The 17,504-nt window shown below is 40.7% G+C and overlaps 1 protein-coding gene across 2 annotated transcripts in view; it reads left to right on the plus strand.

The window, feature by feature from the left end:
- The first annotated feature begins 6,442 nt into the window (after positions 1 to 6,442).
- Positions 6,443 to 17,504, plus strand: part of CDHR2 (cadherin related family member 2) — a 41,815-nt gene continuing 30,753 nt past the window's right edge. For both annotated transcript variants that reach the window (XR_004595576.2, XM_034442828.2), the window contains exons 1-4: positions 6,443 to 6,563; positions 10,016 to 10,080; positions 12,034 to 12,102; positions 12,731 to 12,870. Coding sequence is in view for 1 of the 2 variants with exons in the window: in XM_034442828.2 (XP_034298719.2) it covers positions 6,544 to 6,563; positions 10,016 to 10,080; positions 12,034 to 12,102; positions 12,731 to 12,870 (294 nt within the window). In the remaining variant the exon portion in view is untranslated. The remainder of the gene's footprint in view (positions 6,564 to 10,015; positions 10,081 to 12,033; positions 12,103 to 12,730; positions 12,871 to 17,504) is intronic.

Raw genomic sequence — 17,504 nt, forward strand, 5'->3', positions numbered from 1 at the left:
AAACTCAAGGCCTGTGGGATGTTTAAATTTGGCCCGCAGGGCTGGCCTCTTAATATCAAAGGACTGCCTCGCAGTGCCTCTGCCAGCTAAAACGGCCTCCAGCACCACTCTGCCGGCCAAAAACGAGCCGTGCAGACACCCTGCGAAGCCAGATTTAAGCACCCTGCAGGCTGGATCCGGGCCACAGGCCTTGAGTTTGACACCCCTGGTTTACAGTATAAAGGCATTTTCACTTTTTTCTATAAATATTCTTTATCAATCCATGGACTATCCACTATCTTTTTTTTTAACCAGCATTTGCATATCAAAATTTCTCCATTTCCAAATCTTTAGTAAACAGTGTCCCAAGTTACACAAATTATCATATAAATCACTGAACAATAGTAATTGAGACCAGTATTTCCATTGCAAGGAATGCAATTGTGAAGCATGGACATCACATAACCAGGGTGCCAGAGGTGGGTTCCATTTACCTTTGCTGCTGGTTTGCAATGGGTATGCGTGCGCAGAAGCTTCTGAGCATTCGCAGAGCATCCATGATGATGTCTGGGTGGGTGGGTAGAGCCTCCCGCCGCTGTTACTACCAGTTCGCAAGATCCAGACCGAACCGGTAGCAACCCACCACTGCATGGTACTCAACACTGGCTGTTCCAGCAGACTCTGGTTAAGCAGGAACCTCAGGTAATTTCAACTTCTGACTTTCTGTTGGCTTCCTCAATGGATTTTACTTCTGGGGTACCAGGAGAGAAGGTGGCAAAGTGCAATCATGTGAGCTTGGGATGCTGCAATGGGCAGAAATCCAGGACAGTTGCCAAATGCCTGGATCACAACCATGTGACTGAAGGAGCACTGCAATGGTCAGAACCTCAAGAACTGGTCAAAAGTGCCACTCATGCAGCACTGTCACAAGTTTAAACAATCGCTGAACGAATAGTTGTTAAGGATCACCTGCACTTATTTTTTCAACATTTATAACTTGTCATCATTTCATTCCATTTTCCTTGTCAAACAGTTTTCTTGATCTTTGAAATATTTAGTTTCAAATCTAATCAACATTTTCTGCAAATTATTTGGGTTCTCGGTCAATGGCAAAACATTATCTACATTTAAAAGCACCCACCACTGCATATTTCCAACAACAATATCTTTAACATCACTCTATGCCCATGATGGCGAACCTATGGCACGCGTGCCACAGGTGGCACGTGGAGCCATATCTGTGGGCACGCAAGTGTTGCCCTAGCTCAGCTCCAGCGCACATGTGCGTGCCGACCAGTTGAATTTTGGGCCTTCCGGGCCCACTGGAAGTCGAGAAACGAGCCGTTTCCAGCCTCCAGAGGGTGAGGAAGGCCATTTTCGCCCCCCCAGGCTCCTAGAAAGCCTCTGGAGCCTGGGGAGGGCAAAAAAAGGGCCTACCAAGCCCACCGGTAATCTTTTTGCCATTGTGTGCCAAAAGAGGATGAGCGGGGGGGGAGTTGCACGTGCATGCGTGGGGGAAGGGGAAGGGCATGGAGGAGGCATTGAATTATGGGTGTGAGCACACATGCGCACGACCCCCCCGTGCTCTCCCCGCTTTTGGCACGCGACAGCAAAAAGGTTAGCCATCACTGCTCTATGCATTCATTGACAAAATATATTAAACAATCACGGGAAAATGGCATATTCTTTTTAATGTCTTCTTTGTGTTGGATCATTTGCAAAATATTTCATTTATTCTCATGCATGTTTTATTTTCGTCATAGCCTACTCATCAAATTCAAAACCAGCTTTCAACTTTATATTCACTCAATTGTTCCTTAATTCAATCCTATTCACTTTCTCATACTCTTTAAATAAAAAAACATACAAAACACCTTTTTTTCTAACATTTCTTATGACAGTTGAAGAGCAAAAATTTGGACTGCACACCACCTGCCTGATACGCACTGCATTGCACTTACTTTTCACTTCTACCCTCTCCATCACTTTCTGAGACAATTAACAAAATCTCCCATGTAGTTTTTGTATTTGCTCTTATCCTTTTTTCTCCTAGTTAAGGGAATACTAATGACATTTTTCCAATCATCAGGCACAAATGCAGTTTTGCATGTAAGTGAGATATGATGCACCTTCTCTCTATTAACAAAACAAACCACATTTTAACATTTCTCCAGTTGCAGTACACATGCAGCCAACATTTATACTGTATTTAATTCTATGCTTTCATCATTTTTTACTCAGATACTAACATTTCACTTCATCACCTGATTTTTCACTCTCTCCCAAGGGAATGTGCACTGCAGCAGGACAAACCCAAGAAAGTCACTTAATCAACCTCAGAGAAAGAATGGAAAACAAAACATGGCTTTTGGCTGCCAGGTTGCTCTATAGAGGTGTACCTTGTTATGTATTGTCATGGCTGCTGGTTTTGCCTTTGGATCTCTGGAATTCTGGAGCTCTTTCACTCTCCTAAATGCTTTGGTCTCCTTTCTCATCCTTAAGAATACTTAAAAGGTGTTGTTAAAAGCTATCCTCACCTTTTAATGTTGAAAAAAAGTCTGCCTTTCCAGTGGAAAGAACACCGATTTAACACCCTTGGTAACTTGTCAGAGCAAACCCAGGTGTTTCTTTTTTCTTTGCAGATTTTTAAAGAGCAGTCTTCCCAACTGTGCTATAACCTAGCTGTGCATGAAGTGTGTCAAAATAAATAAATGGTCAATCTTCCAAGCCTGGGTGATAACAGTGAGGACAATCTCCTATTTCCAGCCAGCGAGCTACCCCATCAAAGGTGAAGATGAAACGTTCATCAAGAGAAAGAACAGTGTATAACTTTCTCACCTCACATTCTTTCCCACAGTAACAGAATAAGAAACAAAAACATCACAAAACTGCTAAGAAGGAAATAATAAAATGCCATTTGTTCAGGTTGGCAATTGTGTCACATAAACTGAGCCATTATGACAAAAGTCTTCTGGATGATGTTAGTCTCTGCCAACATATTGTGGTCAGGGAAAAGAAGGGTATAGGCCTATAATAACTGGAAGATGGGAAGCCTTTCCCACTTGGATTAAGAAATGGAAGAAAATAGCCCTTTAATATTTAAAACCAAAACCAAAATTAAAAAAACTTGTCTTATTTATCACACTCAAGTGTCAAGCAGCCTTTGCTCACTTCTCATCTTAAAGTAACTAGTAGGGCAGTCTAGTAGTCATGTCACTCAAAATCAGGCTTGTTTAATGGAGCTTCCACCTACATAAGCAGAAAAAGGATTGCAGCCTAAGGCTCATTTTTACTTTTGCCATTTACTTCTTCACTTTCTAAGAATTTGCAACTTTTATGGAAAGTTGCCATTTTATAATTTGTCGTCTGTATTGTTCTTCATTTGATTCTTGAGGCTTTGCAAAAGGAAACCCCGACTTCTAAGGAATCTTATTTGGGTTGATGTGTGGCTTATATCATGCTAGAATATTAGCGATTAGAAGCTAGGAAGATACATTCACCGAACCTCTCATTTGCTCAGGCCTCCCTCAATTTATGCCTGAATAGAAACTGTACAATCTGCATTTGTTCCTGAAAGTAGGTCACTGGGGAAGCTATGCTGACCCCCTCCCACCGCACAACAGGACAAAACCCCACCTGACAAATCGTTTTGCTTGTCAGTTACTTCAGTGTGTAATCAAAAGCATAATAAGCCAGCAAACTGAGGAAATCTGCCTTGCCCCTTTGCTGGTGTTTCTGGCCTAGGCAGGGCTTAGAGTTCAAGGCCGACGAGTGAGCAGAACCATGAGGCAGAAACACAGGAGTCTGGGCTGAGGTACTCATTTTCCCACAGTCAATTCCACAGCTAGGGATGTCACCTTGACATCATTTGACCCGTGTTGTGACAAGAGAAACTGTTTGGGTGCATGCTGTGGATCCTCTTACAAGGAAAATAGGAGTTATTGAAAGTCTCTTTCCACACACCTGTAGGAAAGGACAACGGAGATGGGGGAACAAAGAAAATCAAAATGGTTTATAGGCCATCTTTAATTTCTACAGACATATTACAGAATTTAAATGAGGGCTTAAGGGCAGAGTGAAGGAAGAGGAGACAGCAAGTGACGAGGGAAGTAAGTGTGAAAGTGCTGCACTGGCATGAGGAAAGCTACAGAGCCACAGTGGCGCAGTGGTTAGAGTGCAGTACTGCAGGCTACTTCTGCTGACTGCCGTCTGACTGCAATTTGGCAGTTCGAATTTCACCAGGCTCAAGGTTGACTCAGCCTTCCATCCTTCCGAGGTCGGTAAAATGAGGGCCCAGATTGTTGGGGGCAATATGCTGACTCTGTAAACTGCTTAGAGAGGGCTGTAAAGCACTGTAAAGCTGTACATAATTTTAGGTGCTATTGCTGTATTATTTAGGTGTATTGTAGAGAGGAGGAGAAGGGAAGGCTTGTAAATAGAGTTGGTTTTGCCCATCAGTAGCAACCTACACTGTGTAAGAAGCTGCATTTCAGCTGGAAAGGCAACCCTGTGAAATATACTGTACTTTAGGTGCTTATGGCTAAAATAACCACACAAGCCAGTGATTCATCTTCTGCTTGAGAGCTCATGTGCAATGAAAAGAAAGGGAGGAAAAGTGGGACGGGCAGAAAAAAGACTTGGTGACCCAGAGAAATTTGAGTCTGTGGAAGGCAGGTTTTTGTCAGCTGTAATTTCCTGAAAGCTGCATCCCATGGCAGTGGTGAAGATAGCAAGAGTGAAGGGAGAGGTCAGAACCAAGATAGGGTGAAGCCACATATTCTTTATATTTTGGAGCATCTGGTATTTTTTCTGATACCCTCTTCTCTTTCCCTCCACACCCCACACCAGGGAGTGGGCAGTCCCTGGGGATCTATACTGATTCCTTGCAATGGCCCTTGGAATTAGACTAACTGTGATCTTGCCTTCCAAAGTGTTTTTCTGGAGGCTTCTCACTCAGGCTGTTGAAAAGTGCATGTACCTTCTTATCTTCCTCCTCTTTTCCTTGACAGTTGGACGTCCTTTTGGTAATTCTCCCCCTACCGTGATTGATCTAGGCAGATCTGCCATTTCCTCCCTCCGTTTGAAAACAGGATAACACAAAGCATCCACAAACAAGATCCTCTAACGGCTGATGTGTCACTCAACTGAGGCAGGGCCATAAATTGTAAACTGTGCCTGATACAGAAGTTAGCTGTGGTTCAGAAAAGCTTCTGTGTGATAGGAAATGAAAGGGCCTAATGAGAGACATGTAAAACCAAGCAGATGGGGGCATGAACTAATATCTTTATTTTTCTGCTCTCAGAGCTTAAGGGAAGGTGGATCATATATAGGTAGTCCTCAACTTATGACCACAATTGAGTCAAACCCCATTGCTAAGGAAGACAGTTGTTAAGCAGATCAGTGTAGCTGTTAAGTGAATCATGGGGTCGTTAAATAAATCTGGCTTTCCCACTTGCTTGTCAGAAGCCGGTTGGGAAAGTTACAAATGATGATCACATGAACCCAGGACAGTTCAACTGTTATAAATACATGCTAGTTGCCAAGTGCCCAAGTTTTGATCATGTGACCATGGGGATGCGGCAATAGTCGTGAGTGTGAAAACCAGTCATAGGCCACTTTCTTCAGTGCCATTGTAACTTCGAATAGTCATTAAACGAATAGTTGTAACTATGTGGATACCCTTCTAGCACTCTTCTGGCACTTCTTTTTTTTAAAAAAAATAATTTTTGAATATTTTACATTTTTAAAACTAAAAACATAATAGAAAAAGACACCAAAAAAAAGAAAAAAAAGAACATATACATACACCAAACGGTAAAATACAAAACATAAATAACATTATATAATATTTTACAACTTTCTGCATCGACTATTATCTTTACTTTTAAATTCAGTCTTCCTAATCATTCTCTTATTCTTGTGTAACCATATTGAGCATTGTTATAAACTAAATTGTTATGTATACTTACATCCTATTTATTAACATAGTCAATATTTTATCCTTACCAGTATTCAATACTCTTAGATTCCAATTTGATTAATTGGAATTCTAATGGCACTTCTATATATCCCTTCCTACAACCACTGAGGGCCAGAACCTTGATAGCTCTTAAGGAATGCATTGTACGTACCGGTAGCTATCTAAAGTGCAGTGGTCCATGAGTTCAATTCCAAGTAGAGGGTCTGAACCCCAAATACGAGTCCCAATAAAAGATGAAACCGAGCACTCAGAGTCTCATGGTGGTCAGACTAACCAGAAAGGAGAACGCAAGGCATACGCTGTGTAAAAATAGAGAAATCGCCACCGCAAGAATAGGGGTGGAAGTCATGTAAAGCCTCAGGAGTTTCAAGCTTCCCTTCCCAATCATAAAGGACAATTTAATGCATAAACAAGACTTCAGCACTGACGACAATCTGAAAAGGAAGATTTTTCAAGGAAGGAGAGTTGAACTTTTCTATCTACTCATTTCAGTTAATGATTGATGAGCTAATTTATAACAGGAGCCAAAGTCTGCATAAGACACTCAGACCTCCATCACCTGCAAAAGAACTGGGCAATTCCCCATGAGCCTGCATGATTCAAGGTAAGACTTGAGAGCTGTTGGTTATCCCTCAGAGCTGTGCCTAGAGAAAGTGAGACGAGAATGACACTGGGCGGCCCTACTACAGCACGAAGGGGGCCATGGCTCCTCACCCCTCTAAGGAAAGGGCTCTGCATAAGGAGCGAGTGCTAAACTTGAATATCCTTTAGGATCAATGGGATGGTACTGTATGTACTGAACGAGGAATCTGTGGTAGTAGGCCTGCCTGAGTTACTGTAGATCTTGTATGGATTCTTTCTTGCAAAAGAGCTGAGGTGCTTAAGTATACTAGCCATACAACCAATGGAGATTAGCTTCTATTAGCTCCACCCAGGATGGCATTATCGGTGAGATGGGAAGCATATATGATAATAAATTTTAGCATATACAGTATTCGCTTTCAGTTCCTGATGCTGATTTAATCAAAAATATTTTTTTCAAAGGCAGCTCTCTGCATCATTTTAAAATCACATTTATTCTTAGCCGTAGAGATCCAAAGCAGCTTTCCCTAATTCTGTGTCTCTTCCAACAGAATAGCTAATATTTCTATGACTGAGAGTATATTATCCAACACAGGTATAGAAGGTGCCAGGTTGCTTCTCTCTTCTCCACCCCCACATCCTACCTTATTTGATCTTTATGTATTTTTATAATTATGTACTTTAATGGAATTCACTTTGAGCAGATTCAGTATTTTCTATAATCAATAATTTGTTATGTAACACAAAATATGATGGTTACCAGCTTAAGAGATTGTTTTCAAATACCGAAGCTTCTTTGTAGAAGATAAGCCTATGGATAAATGAAGCTGCCTTGATCTGAGGTAGTATATCCATGATCGATAAATTATGAAGGAAAACAACAAGAAGTGACATTTATATCATCTCCCATTTATTCTTAGAGAAATTGATCCCATTTGAAAATAGTACTAGACTAGAAAAGACCCTTAGCCTGTTCCAATGGCATTCTTACAACATCTGTTTTCTATTCCTATTTATATGTTACTATTATTGTTTTGATGCTTGGACTTGTTCTGATTCATTTGATTATTGCTTGATTTATGGTCCCTAGGTAAATTAATCCTTCAGTCTTCACATTATTTTCCTAGGAGCCAAACAATCCTTCTGTTTTTCCAAGTGGAGAGAAAGTAAAACACTATAGGGAACTCTCTTCTAGGAAAGAAACAGGTCAGGGATGAAGTGTGGTTTCACAGCAGAATTGTGGATTTCTTGGATCTGAAACCCTCCAATTTTCCCAAGCTCTCTCCTACAGTGTAGAGAATAAGGAAGATGACCTTGGCAGAAATATGCAGGATCCTTTCCGTAGGCAAAAGGGGCAAAAGTTTTTAAAATTCAGAATAATGTTTGGAAGCAACGCAAAAAGATGCCTCCCTAATTCACTGGAGGAGGAAGTCCAGCACAATCAGACTCAGAACATTCTGTTATTGCAGATACTTTCGATAAAACAGAATTTTAATTTTCTCGTATTGATTTCCTGTCTGGTCTACCTGTTGGGGCTGACACAAACTAGCATCTGTTGACAGATGAAGTCTGTCTAGTAGTTCTAGTAGTTGTTACAGGTTAAAGCCATATTTTTGTGAATTTAGATTTCACCATTTCTTTCCAGGAAATAAATATGCAGGGAACAATTATAATATCACGTTAATTATTTTTTTAAAATTTAATTTCCTATTCTGTTTTATTAAATATTTTAATGACTCTTTTGTTTCCATTTACTTATTGAGTTCTTGCTTTAGTATATTATGAGAAAGACAATATTTTCCTATGACAGCTATTATAATTGAAATTAAATTAACTCTAACATATTGTACCCAGTCTCAAACCATTATTTTTCCTAATCCATATTTGAAGTTTGCTTGCTTTTATTTAACAAAAATTTAATTAAAAATAATGAGAAATGGCATGTAGTTCAGGGTTTTTAGAAAGATGAGGTGTAAAATAGTGTGTAGGATTGTTATTCTCGGTTGAGGAAATGTCTCACAGATTCTAGAGGTGTACTTCTCTTTTACACCACGAGTAAAGTATTGCACCTCCTCCCTCAAGTTCATTACGGTAGTCAGCCACATAAGGAACTAGCTTCCAGCACAGATCAGAGTTAGCATCTCCACCTAGAAGGCCAGATCAGTCTTTTCTATGTTACTATAAATAAATATTCATAATAGTTTTATAGCAGGCCAGAGTCCATGCCTAGCTGGGATATTGACCTTTTTATCCTTCTGCCTAGGAGCTCCTAGGCTTGACAAGGGGTGTAGATACATCAACAGTTTGAGAAGATCCTATTGGCGCCAGCACCAAGTGTATGTGACCATACCAGATCCTCTGTTTGTTTTGCTCCAGTTCTGCAAAATTGTATTTTTCAGTATGCAGGACACCAAAGCATTACTAGTTAATTTCTTAGGAATTGTGGGCTGACATGTGTGTCAAGCGTGGCCAGATGCAAAAAAGCCAGAATTCCTGCCCCTTTTGTAGCAATGGTATTTCAACAAGTAGGTTTGCCTAGCAAACTGTTCTGTGTTCTCCTCTCTTGTACCCAGCTATTAAAGATGCAGAAGCTCAATCAGTTTTTGCGCTAGGTTACCTTTCTCAAAGATTGGATTAAGGAAGCATGAACTAATTCTGGGTACAATGACTCTGTGCTTGCATTTCATTCATGGTTTTGTTGGAGTGACCTTGCAATCATTCTGAAGCTCCAGGGTGATATCCAAATCCTCAAGGCTTTGCTTGAGAAAGGGGAGGACCTGGGAGCTGAATGTCCTTTCAGGAACCTTCCAGGCTCCTTTACATTAACAAGAGTAATTGTCACCTCTAGTCTTCCTAGAAATCTAGTAGTAACTAGTAGCCAATATTCCAATCCTGCACTGAGTAAAAATTTGACTCTGAATTTCCACTTCTTCAGAAGTATTTCATTAATGCTTTATTTTTCTAGAAGTTATTTCTTGAATACATTGTGACAAACAAAATTTCCTCTCTCTGTGTTCTATTTTTACATTGAGTTTTTCCCTTTACCATCCTATTTCTTCTGGGTCTGTGTGGATAAGTTTGTATATTAGTCTTCTCTCTTCAGTTTGCACAATATGCTCCTTATGTTATACATTTTTTCTGGTTATGTTAGGCAGTTTGATAAGAGGGCATGATAAACAGAGACTCTCTTGCTTGTAATGCCATAAAACATTGTTAGAGATAGGAAGTTTTTGTTGCTAATGCAATTTAGCCACTACGCCCAGAGAACATATGATTTTATATAATATTTGAGAGGCATAATAAAGACATAAAACTGAGTAAATTCTCTTTGCCTTTTCATTGTGATAATTTTTTTAAAGGAACATGATTCCTGCTTTCCAAGGACAACATTCTCAGCAACGAATGTGATCTTACAAACAACCAGGCAGTTTTATCTTCAAGATAGTTAATCCTTCCTTTCTGTTGTATTTGCAGATCTCCTCACCTCAGCAGGATGCTCTGGCTTTCATGGGTAGTTTTCTCTCTATTTCTGACATTAGGTAAGATTTTCTGTAGAAAAATTCCTCCCCCACTTCTATGCCAGTTCATGTCTGCTGAGACATTACTGAGGCTTGACACTGCATGAAAGAATATCATCAAGTGAGAATTACAATTGGCACTACAATTGCTCATGGAGAAATGTAGGATTTACATTGAAGTAAACATACAATAGATCAGGAAAGCACTTTGGTATTTAACTTCTTTTAAAGAAAGTGAAGGGAGGTTGATGGAACTGTACGTTTTCCAGGGTCTTAGGGTCTGCAACCTTAAATACTTAAAGAGCAATTTGGACCCGTTTTCCACAGAAAGGAAAACACAAGGAGCCACAAAACCTGGGTGGGCGTGGCCAACTCATCACTTCCCCCCCAGCCACATGAGCCCCCCCCAGCCATGTCTACCAGGGTTTTGTGGCTCCCAGTGTTTTCTGTGGAAAATGGGTCTCTCTCTCTCTCTCTTTCTCCCCCTCCCTCCCATTCATTTCTATTTTTCCCTTTTTCCTCTCCCTCTCCTTCTCTCTCTCTCTCTTTTCTTATTTTCTTTTCTTTCTCTCTCCTTCTCTCTCATTTGTTTCTCTCTTTTTCTTCTCTCATTCTCTTCCTCCATCATTTTCTCATTTCTCTCTCTCTTTTTCTCCCCTTTTCTCTCTCTCATTTCTCTCTCTCTTTCTCTCCCTCTCATTTCTGTTTTTCTCTCTTTTTCCTCTCCCCTTTCTTTCTTTCTTTCTTTCTTTCTTTCTTTCTTTCTTTCTCTTTCTCTCTGTCTCTCTTTCTTCCCCCCCTCTCTCATTTGTTTCCCTCTCTCTCATTCTCTCCCTCTGATGGCATTAATTGAAAAGCATCCTCCCAGAGCACCGCTCAGCTGGAGGAGTAATGAAGCTCAGGGCAGCGGGAAAAGGAGGCCGGCCCCAGGGGTGAAATCTAAAATTTGTTACTACCGGTTCTGTGGGCGTGGCTTGGGGGGTAATGTGACTGGGTGGGTGTGACCAATTTTTTTTTTAATTTTTAAAACCATTTTTTCTACAACCTCTTCGGCGAAGAGGTTGTAAAAAAATGCTTTTAAATGCCTCTGACGATCCAAGCTAAGTTGTCTGATGCTTTTAAAAGTAAAAAAAAAAAGCCTCTGATGATTGTGCAGCTCAGCTGGGCATGGTAGTGGTGGGGGCAGGGATTTTTGCTATCGGTTCTCCGAACCAACCGCCTCCATCGCTACCGGATCGCGTGATCCGGTATGAACCGGGAGCATTTCACCCCTGGCCGGCTCACCGAACCTTGCACACCCACCCCAGAGATCAGGCTCAGAGAAAGCCAGAGTGCCCTTGCCAAAGACGTTCACCCATTAGCTGGTCAACCAGCCCGCTCCACACGCCTTTGCTGCGCGTTGGCCGAGCCCGGCTGCTCACTTGAGGAGAATATCCCCACTCGTGCTCACCCTCCCGGCCCTGCAACAGCCGGCCAGAGGGTTGCATGAGAAGGAGGAGGAGGGTCATCTTCGGGGAAGCCACCATCATGGCTTGTGCTCAGTCCTCAGCTGCAGGACTGTCCCCCTTTCTGTCATACCTTCCTCCCGGACCCCATTCCTACCCCACCAGCCCTCATGTTACCAAGGTTGGCATTGGCCGTGGCTGGGTTGGGGCAGTGTCTCGGGGTAGAGAGCAGGTCGGGTGACCGGGTCGGTAGGGAGCTGCAGGAGAGGGGTCAAAGAGCCACATGCGGCTCCAGAGCCATGGGTTGCACCCAGACTAGACCATGATTGTTCTGGACACCCTGTTAAAGGTATCATTAAGTACACTAGACTTAAGTCTGTTGAGTGTTGGGAAATATTAAGAACTATTGCAGAAGATATTATGAGGAAATTCAGATGAAGGAAGAATTAGAAGATTGGGTGATGTGAGTGGGTGGGGGATTGTCTTTTGCTCATAAAATCATAATTTCAGCTGACCGTCTTTCATGCAGCATCCGCGAACAATAGCCCAAAGTTCAACATGAACAGCACCTTTATGTTGCCAGAGGACACACCTATAGGTTAGTGACGGAAAAAGCTTTGTTTGGAATGCAAAAAATGAAAAGCAGTATTTCTATATATGTCAATGGTATTTTTCATAGCCTTCCTAGGCTAAGACCTATAAATGAAACAGACAGTGAATCCCATCATTTCAGCCAGTGGTTGTGATGATGGAGGAGCTATAAGCCTATGCATACTGAGGACTTGGTAAGAGGATTATGGTAAGAGGACATGATAAGAGGCTTCCAAAGTCTATCCAGACCTGGTTATGCTAGCAGACCTGGGCACCCCAGGGGATGGGCGAAGTTAATATTAATATCCCTACCTCCATTATTTGTTATTTTGGTTCTGTTTTTATAGTTTTTAATATTTAAAAAAAATTTTTAATGATAATACTTTTGCTTTAATTTTGCTGTACGCCACCTAGAGTCCCTATTTTATGAGATGGGTGGCTATATTACTTAAATAAATAAAATAAAATGGGAACCCAGAAACCATTTAGGTTTCTTTCAAAAGGTGTGGCTTTAGGGAGATGACTGGGAGGGGGGGAGGGAGTCTGTGGCCATAAGGATTTTTTTAAAAAAACAGGTATCTCTCTGGTTCTTTCCTCCCACCTTCTCTGTTTCTGGCCCTCATTTTTCATTGCAGGCACCTTGGTTTTTCAGTTGGTGGCAGAGGATGTTGAAAATGATACATTATACTACAGCATTGGGGGTGAAAATGCTTACTACTTCTCACTTGATAGTAGAACAGGCAATGTGATGCTGAAGCAATCTGTGGATTATGAGGTAAAGTTATAAAGGGACATAACCAGAGATGGGGCAAGTGGGATGGCAACTCTGGCAACCTCCTCTGAACAAGAGGTAGACCTCATTCAGTGACCACAATTGGGAGTGCCAACTCAGTCATTAAGTGAAATTATTGTTAAGTGAAATCGCAACTGTATTTAATATCTTACTTCAGCTTTCCTTTCCTTTATGGACTTGCAAAGATGGTAAATATAAGGATTGGTCATAATGTTATTTTTTCATCACTGTCATAACTGCAAACAAGTTGCTAAATAAGGACTACCTGTATTTCAAATGTGGCTTTCTCAATCGTTCCTTTGTATCTGTGTAAATCAGAAACATGAGCATTGTGTTAAAGATCTTGCACTATTTCTAGCATTACTATGCTTTTGTTGTTGTTGTTGTTGCTCCTTAACTATCCCTGTAATGTGATGCAAGGATTGGAAAGACGTGGCTGCTCTCATTAAATATATAGATGTGTGAGCACATACTGTAGGCATGCAAACTGAATCTACCATGGATGACATTTTAATAAACATATATATTCAGGGTATAAACCCCATTTTGATAATTGAATAAAGTAAGGGCTGGTCAATGGGGGGGACATTGGCATGTGAAAAGCTCCATGCCTTTAAAAAAGAAAAAAACCAATTGCTCTATTCCTCATATACAGTAGCAATTCTTCAGGAGACGCCATTGACAGGAACTCTTTAGCTGTCCCCTCAGAGCAAAGAAGGGACTTTGGGTGATTCTGCCATGGCAGCAGAGAGTGAGTGGAATCAATCAATTTGTAAAAAGGAGATCAAAGGGGAAATAAAAAGGGCAGAGGCACACTGAGACTGTGACAAGAGCATATGGAGAAAAAGGCTAATGTTCAGCGTGTTAAGACTGGTATTTTCTATGCCAAGATATGGCTATATGCAAGTCATTTATTTTCACTATTTACCAGTAAGTCTTTGTAAATAATGGAATGTTCATAATATATTACATAAATTTTATTGCATTGACATCTGCATCAGTGGTGGGTTTCACTTACCTTTGCTACTGGTTCATTCGCACCCGGGCCACTTCGCATGCACAGAAGCTTCTGCGCATGCGCAGAGCATATTTGATGACGTCTGGGTGAGTAGGCGGAGCCTCCCGCCACCACTGGTACCGGTTCACCCGAACCAGGGCGTACCAGTAGCAACCCACCACTGATCTGCATTGAAAGAATACATTGTACCAAGATTTGTAATATTGCAATAAAAGAATTAAAAGACACCCCCCCAAAAAAAATATGAAGTACATGGACAAGACATTTCTAGCTTCGCCAAATGTTGGCCCCAAATCAAGTTGAAGGCGAATATACATGTCCCAGGATAATGTTGCAGGTTCCAATCTGGGTTGGTTTATAGAAGTTGAGAACTACTGGATGGGAAACAGCTTTCTTATTTTTAGGAATCCCTCTTTCTTACAACAACATGGTTTCTTCCCTTGGTGTTGTGCTTCGTACTTCTGAATTTTCCACATCTCTATCGGTACATTTGCATTTGCTTTTAACTGCCCCTGAATTAGATATTAACTCATGTCAGCCTGAAAGACTTCAATGGATCCGTCCTTCATGAATTTATCCAACCCCTTTACAGCTATTGGAATTAGAGACTTAATATCAGATAATGTAGGAATGAATACCACAAATTAACTACAGTGTAATTTCTTTTGTTCTAAAATGCATTCCATCCAACTTAATTGGATGACCCCTGATCCTAATGTTCTGAGAGGAGGGAAGAAAAAATGTCCATTGTTTTTCTCCAGGTCATGCACGAAGTCACATACTTTGATCATATCCAAGTTGCCCTTTTCTAAGCTAAAACGCTTCAAATTTTCTAGTTTTTTTTTCTTGCAAGAAAAACATTCAGGCTCCCTGTTCTGATAATTTGAGCTGCCCTTTTTGCAGCTCTGTTACTGTATATCCTTTTTCAAATGTGCCAGAATTATGCACATATATACCATATATTTATTTAAGGACATTACTCTTTTCACAGTTTTTATTTACAACCACTTTCTAATTATACCCAACAGGGAATTTGTCCCTTTCACAACTGCCTTTGTTGAATTCTTGGTTGTGACCGTAAGAACTTTTTCCTTGTTATGTATAGAAAGCTCAGAGTGTACCACCAGTGCATTTGTGTAATTAAGAGTTTGCTCCATTGTGCATTTCTTTTGTCTCATTTAAATTAAAATGTATTAGATACTTGATTAATATTCATCTTTTTTTTTTCTTGGATTACCATTGTCTCTAATTTGCCCAAAAGAGACATTAAGATGATTGGGCTAAAAATTACTTATCTCCCACACGTATCCTTCTTTCTTTTTTTCTTTTTTCTTTAAAAAAGGTGTCTTCACAAAATCTTCTTTTGAACAGGAAGTAATCAGATTGACCCAGAATCAATAAAGACACAAAGTACTGGAAATTTAGACTGTTTTTTTTTTTAATCTTTCTTCAATGACTGATGGAGACTTGTTGTAGAAAAGAAGGAAAGATTGCCAAAAAAGAGAGATAGGAATTGTAAATTATAAATGCCTTCAGCTCGTTCAGAAATTAATACTTTACTCATAAAAGATGGTATTTCTACTGGCTTTTTATCTACACTGTACTTTAAATTTTACTATGTCTTTATATTTTTCTAGGCTCAGTCTTCAATATATTCGTTTATTACTGATCTCCATATTTATTTTATCTTAAGCCCTCTCTCTCCCTATGGCCACTCTCTGTAGAGATATACTTCAGAATTCAAAGTATCTTTTAATCTGTTGTTATTTTAGGTTCTTATTTCCATTCTTCTCTGTCAGAGTCTTGGCTGTTTCTTTGCTGCTGCTGCTGCTTCTGCATTCCCAGCTGGGCTTCTTGACCCTTTTTTTCTTACAAAACTTGGCTCCAGCCAAGTAGAAAAACTTTTCCTTAGAGCCAGCTCTGAGGGAAGGAAAAACCAGTTTGCACACTCCAGTTTTCTAGTTTGTCTCTTTACTTCTACTCCTGGGCTTGGAGTTTGACTATTCAGTCTATTCTTCTTCATGAGGCCTATGGCTGCAGAGAGCTCCAGGCAGACATTTTGTCCCCCCCCCACTCCTTCCCCACCTATCCAATGCTGCTCTTTGATTGGCAGTTGCATCATGCTGGTGCTGTGGTATGTGTATTTGGGTATGTCTACCTTATAATCAGCTCCGTCCATCTCTTTTTCCACATTGTCACATTGGTTACCTGTCAGACCTTTGGCACTTTAAAGGACAAATTACATCTTTGACATTTAAGTTCTCAATTAGATACTGGGGAGAAAACTGGTGTTCTAATTTTTTTCAATAAACTAGATTTTATACCCTCTTTGATAACCAAAGCGTTACTCCCTCCAGTGCCATATTGCCTCTTATGCTGCATCTTACTCAGACTCTTTAATTCATCCTTTTTAGATAGGATTGCTCCATGCATAGTACAGTTTTGACCAATTCACGTCATTGTTATTTGGATTCTAAATCTGGTAATCAGCTAAGTCTTGGGCAACCTTATTAAAAGAAATCCCACCTATGTCCTGCTGGCACCAGATATCTCAAGTCCTATGTATATTAATGTGATCAGGAGCTCTGTGTGCCCACTAAGCCAAAAACTCTTTTACCTCTAGATATCGAATGCTTTCTTGCAATTTATCCATTGTTTTTATTGTCTCATCTCATCTTTGCTGCAAACAACTGGTTCTTAGCCTACATTCCCAAAATATTTGTGAGCCGGAAGGCTTCAGATTAAAATTCTTTTCTTTTTTCTATAGCTTGTATACAGCAGTGATTGCTTCCTTCTGTTCTACCAGGTTATTCTCATTCTCAACAATATTTAATTTTTCATCTGTAATCAGATGAACATCATCAACAGCATCTCCCTCAACTGATGAACATCATCATCAACTCCCCCACCCCACCTCCTTGTCCCATCCCAATCTGGCTCAGAGGCTTTTAGCACAGACATCCAAGAAACATTATAGAACCTCAGCTTGTCCTCTATACACTATAGACCAGAGGTGGGTTTCAGCATGTTCTGACCAGTTCTGCAGAACCAGTAGCGGAAATTTTGAGTAGTTCAGAGAACCAGTATAAATACCACCTCTGATTGGCCCCGCCCCCATCTATTGTCTGCCTCCCAAGTCCCAGCTGATTGGGAGGATATGGGGATTTTGCAGTAACATTCCCTGCCACGCCCACCAAGCCATGCCCACCAAACCATGCCACTCTCACCAAGCCACACCCACAGAACCGGTAGTAAAAAATTTTGAAACCCACCACTGCTCTAGACCAGTGTTTCTCAATCTGGGCCACTGTAAAATGTGTGGACATGCCGGCTGGGGAATTCTAGGAGTTAAAGTCCACAGATCTTAAAGTTGCTAGTAGATTACAGTATCTTATATATAGTGTAAACTGGGAGCCTAACAGTGGTGGGTTTCAACAGGTGTTACCAGTGGTTTGTTTCGTGCATGCGCTTTGCGCACAATGAAATTATCTGGACTTCTTTCAATCAAGTTTCAGGCCTGGATGTGTGACACAAATACCATTTTTTAAGATTATCTGTGGTGGGAGCAGGATGGGGATACTGCATCCATCTTTGTTCT

This window comes from Pantherophis guttatus, chromosome 2 (assembly GCF_059756535.1).
Source record: "Pantherophis guttatus breed Tessera chromosome 2, ASM5975653v1, whole genome shotgun sequence".
Classification (NCBI taxonomy): Eukaryota; Metazoa; Chordata; class Lepidosauria; order Squamata; family Colubridae; genus Pantherophis; species Pantherophis guttatus.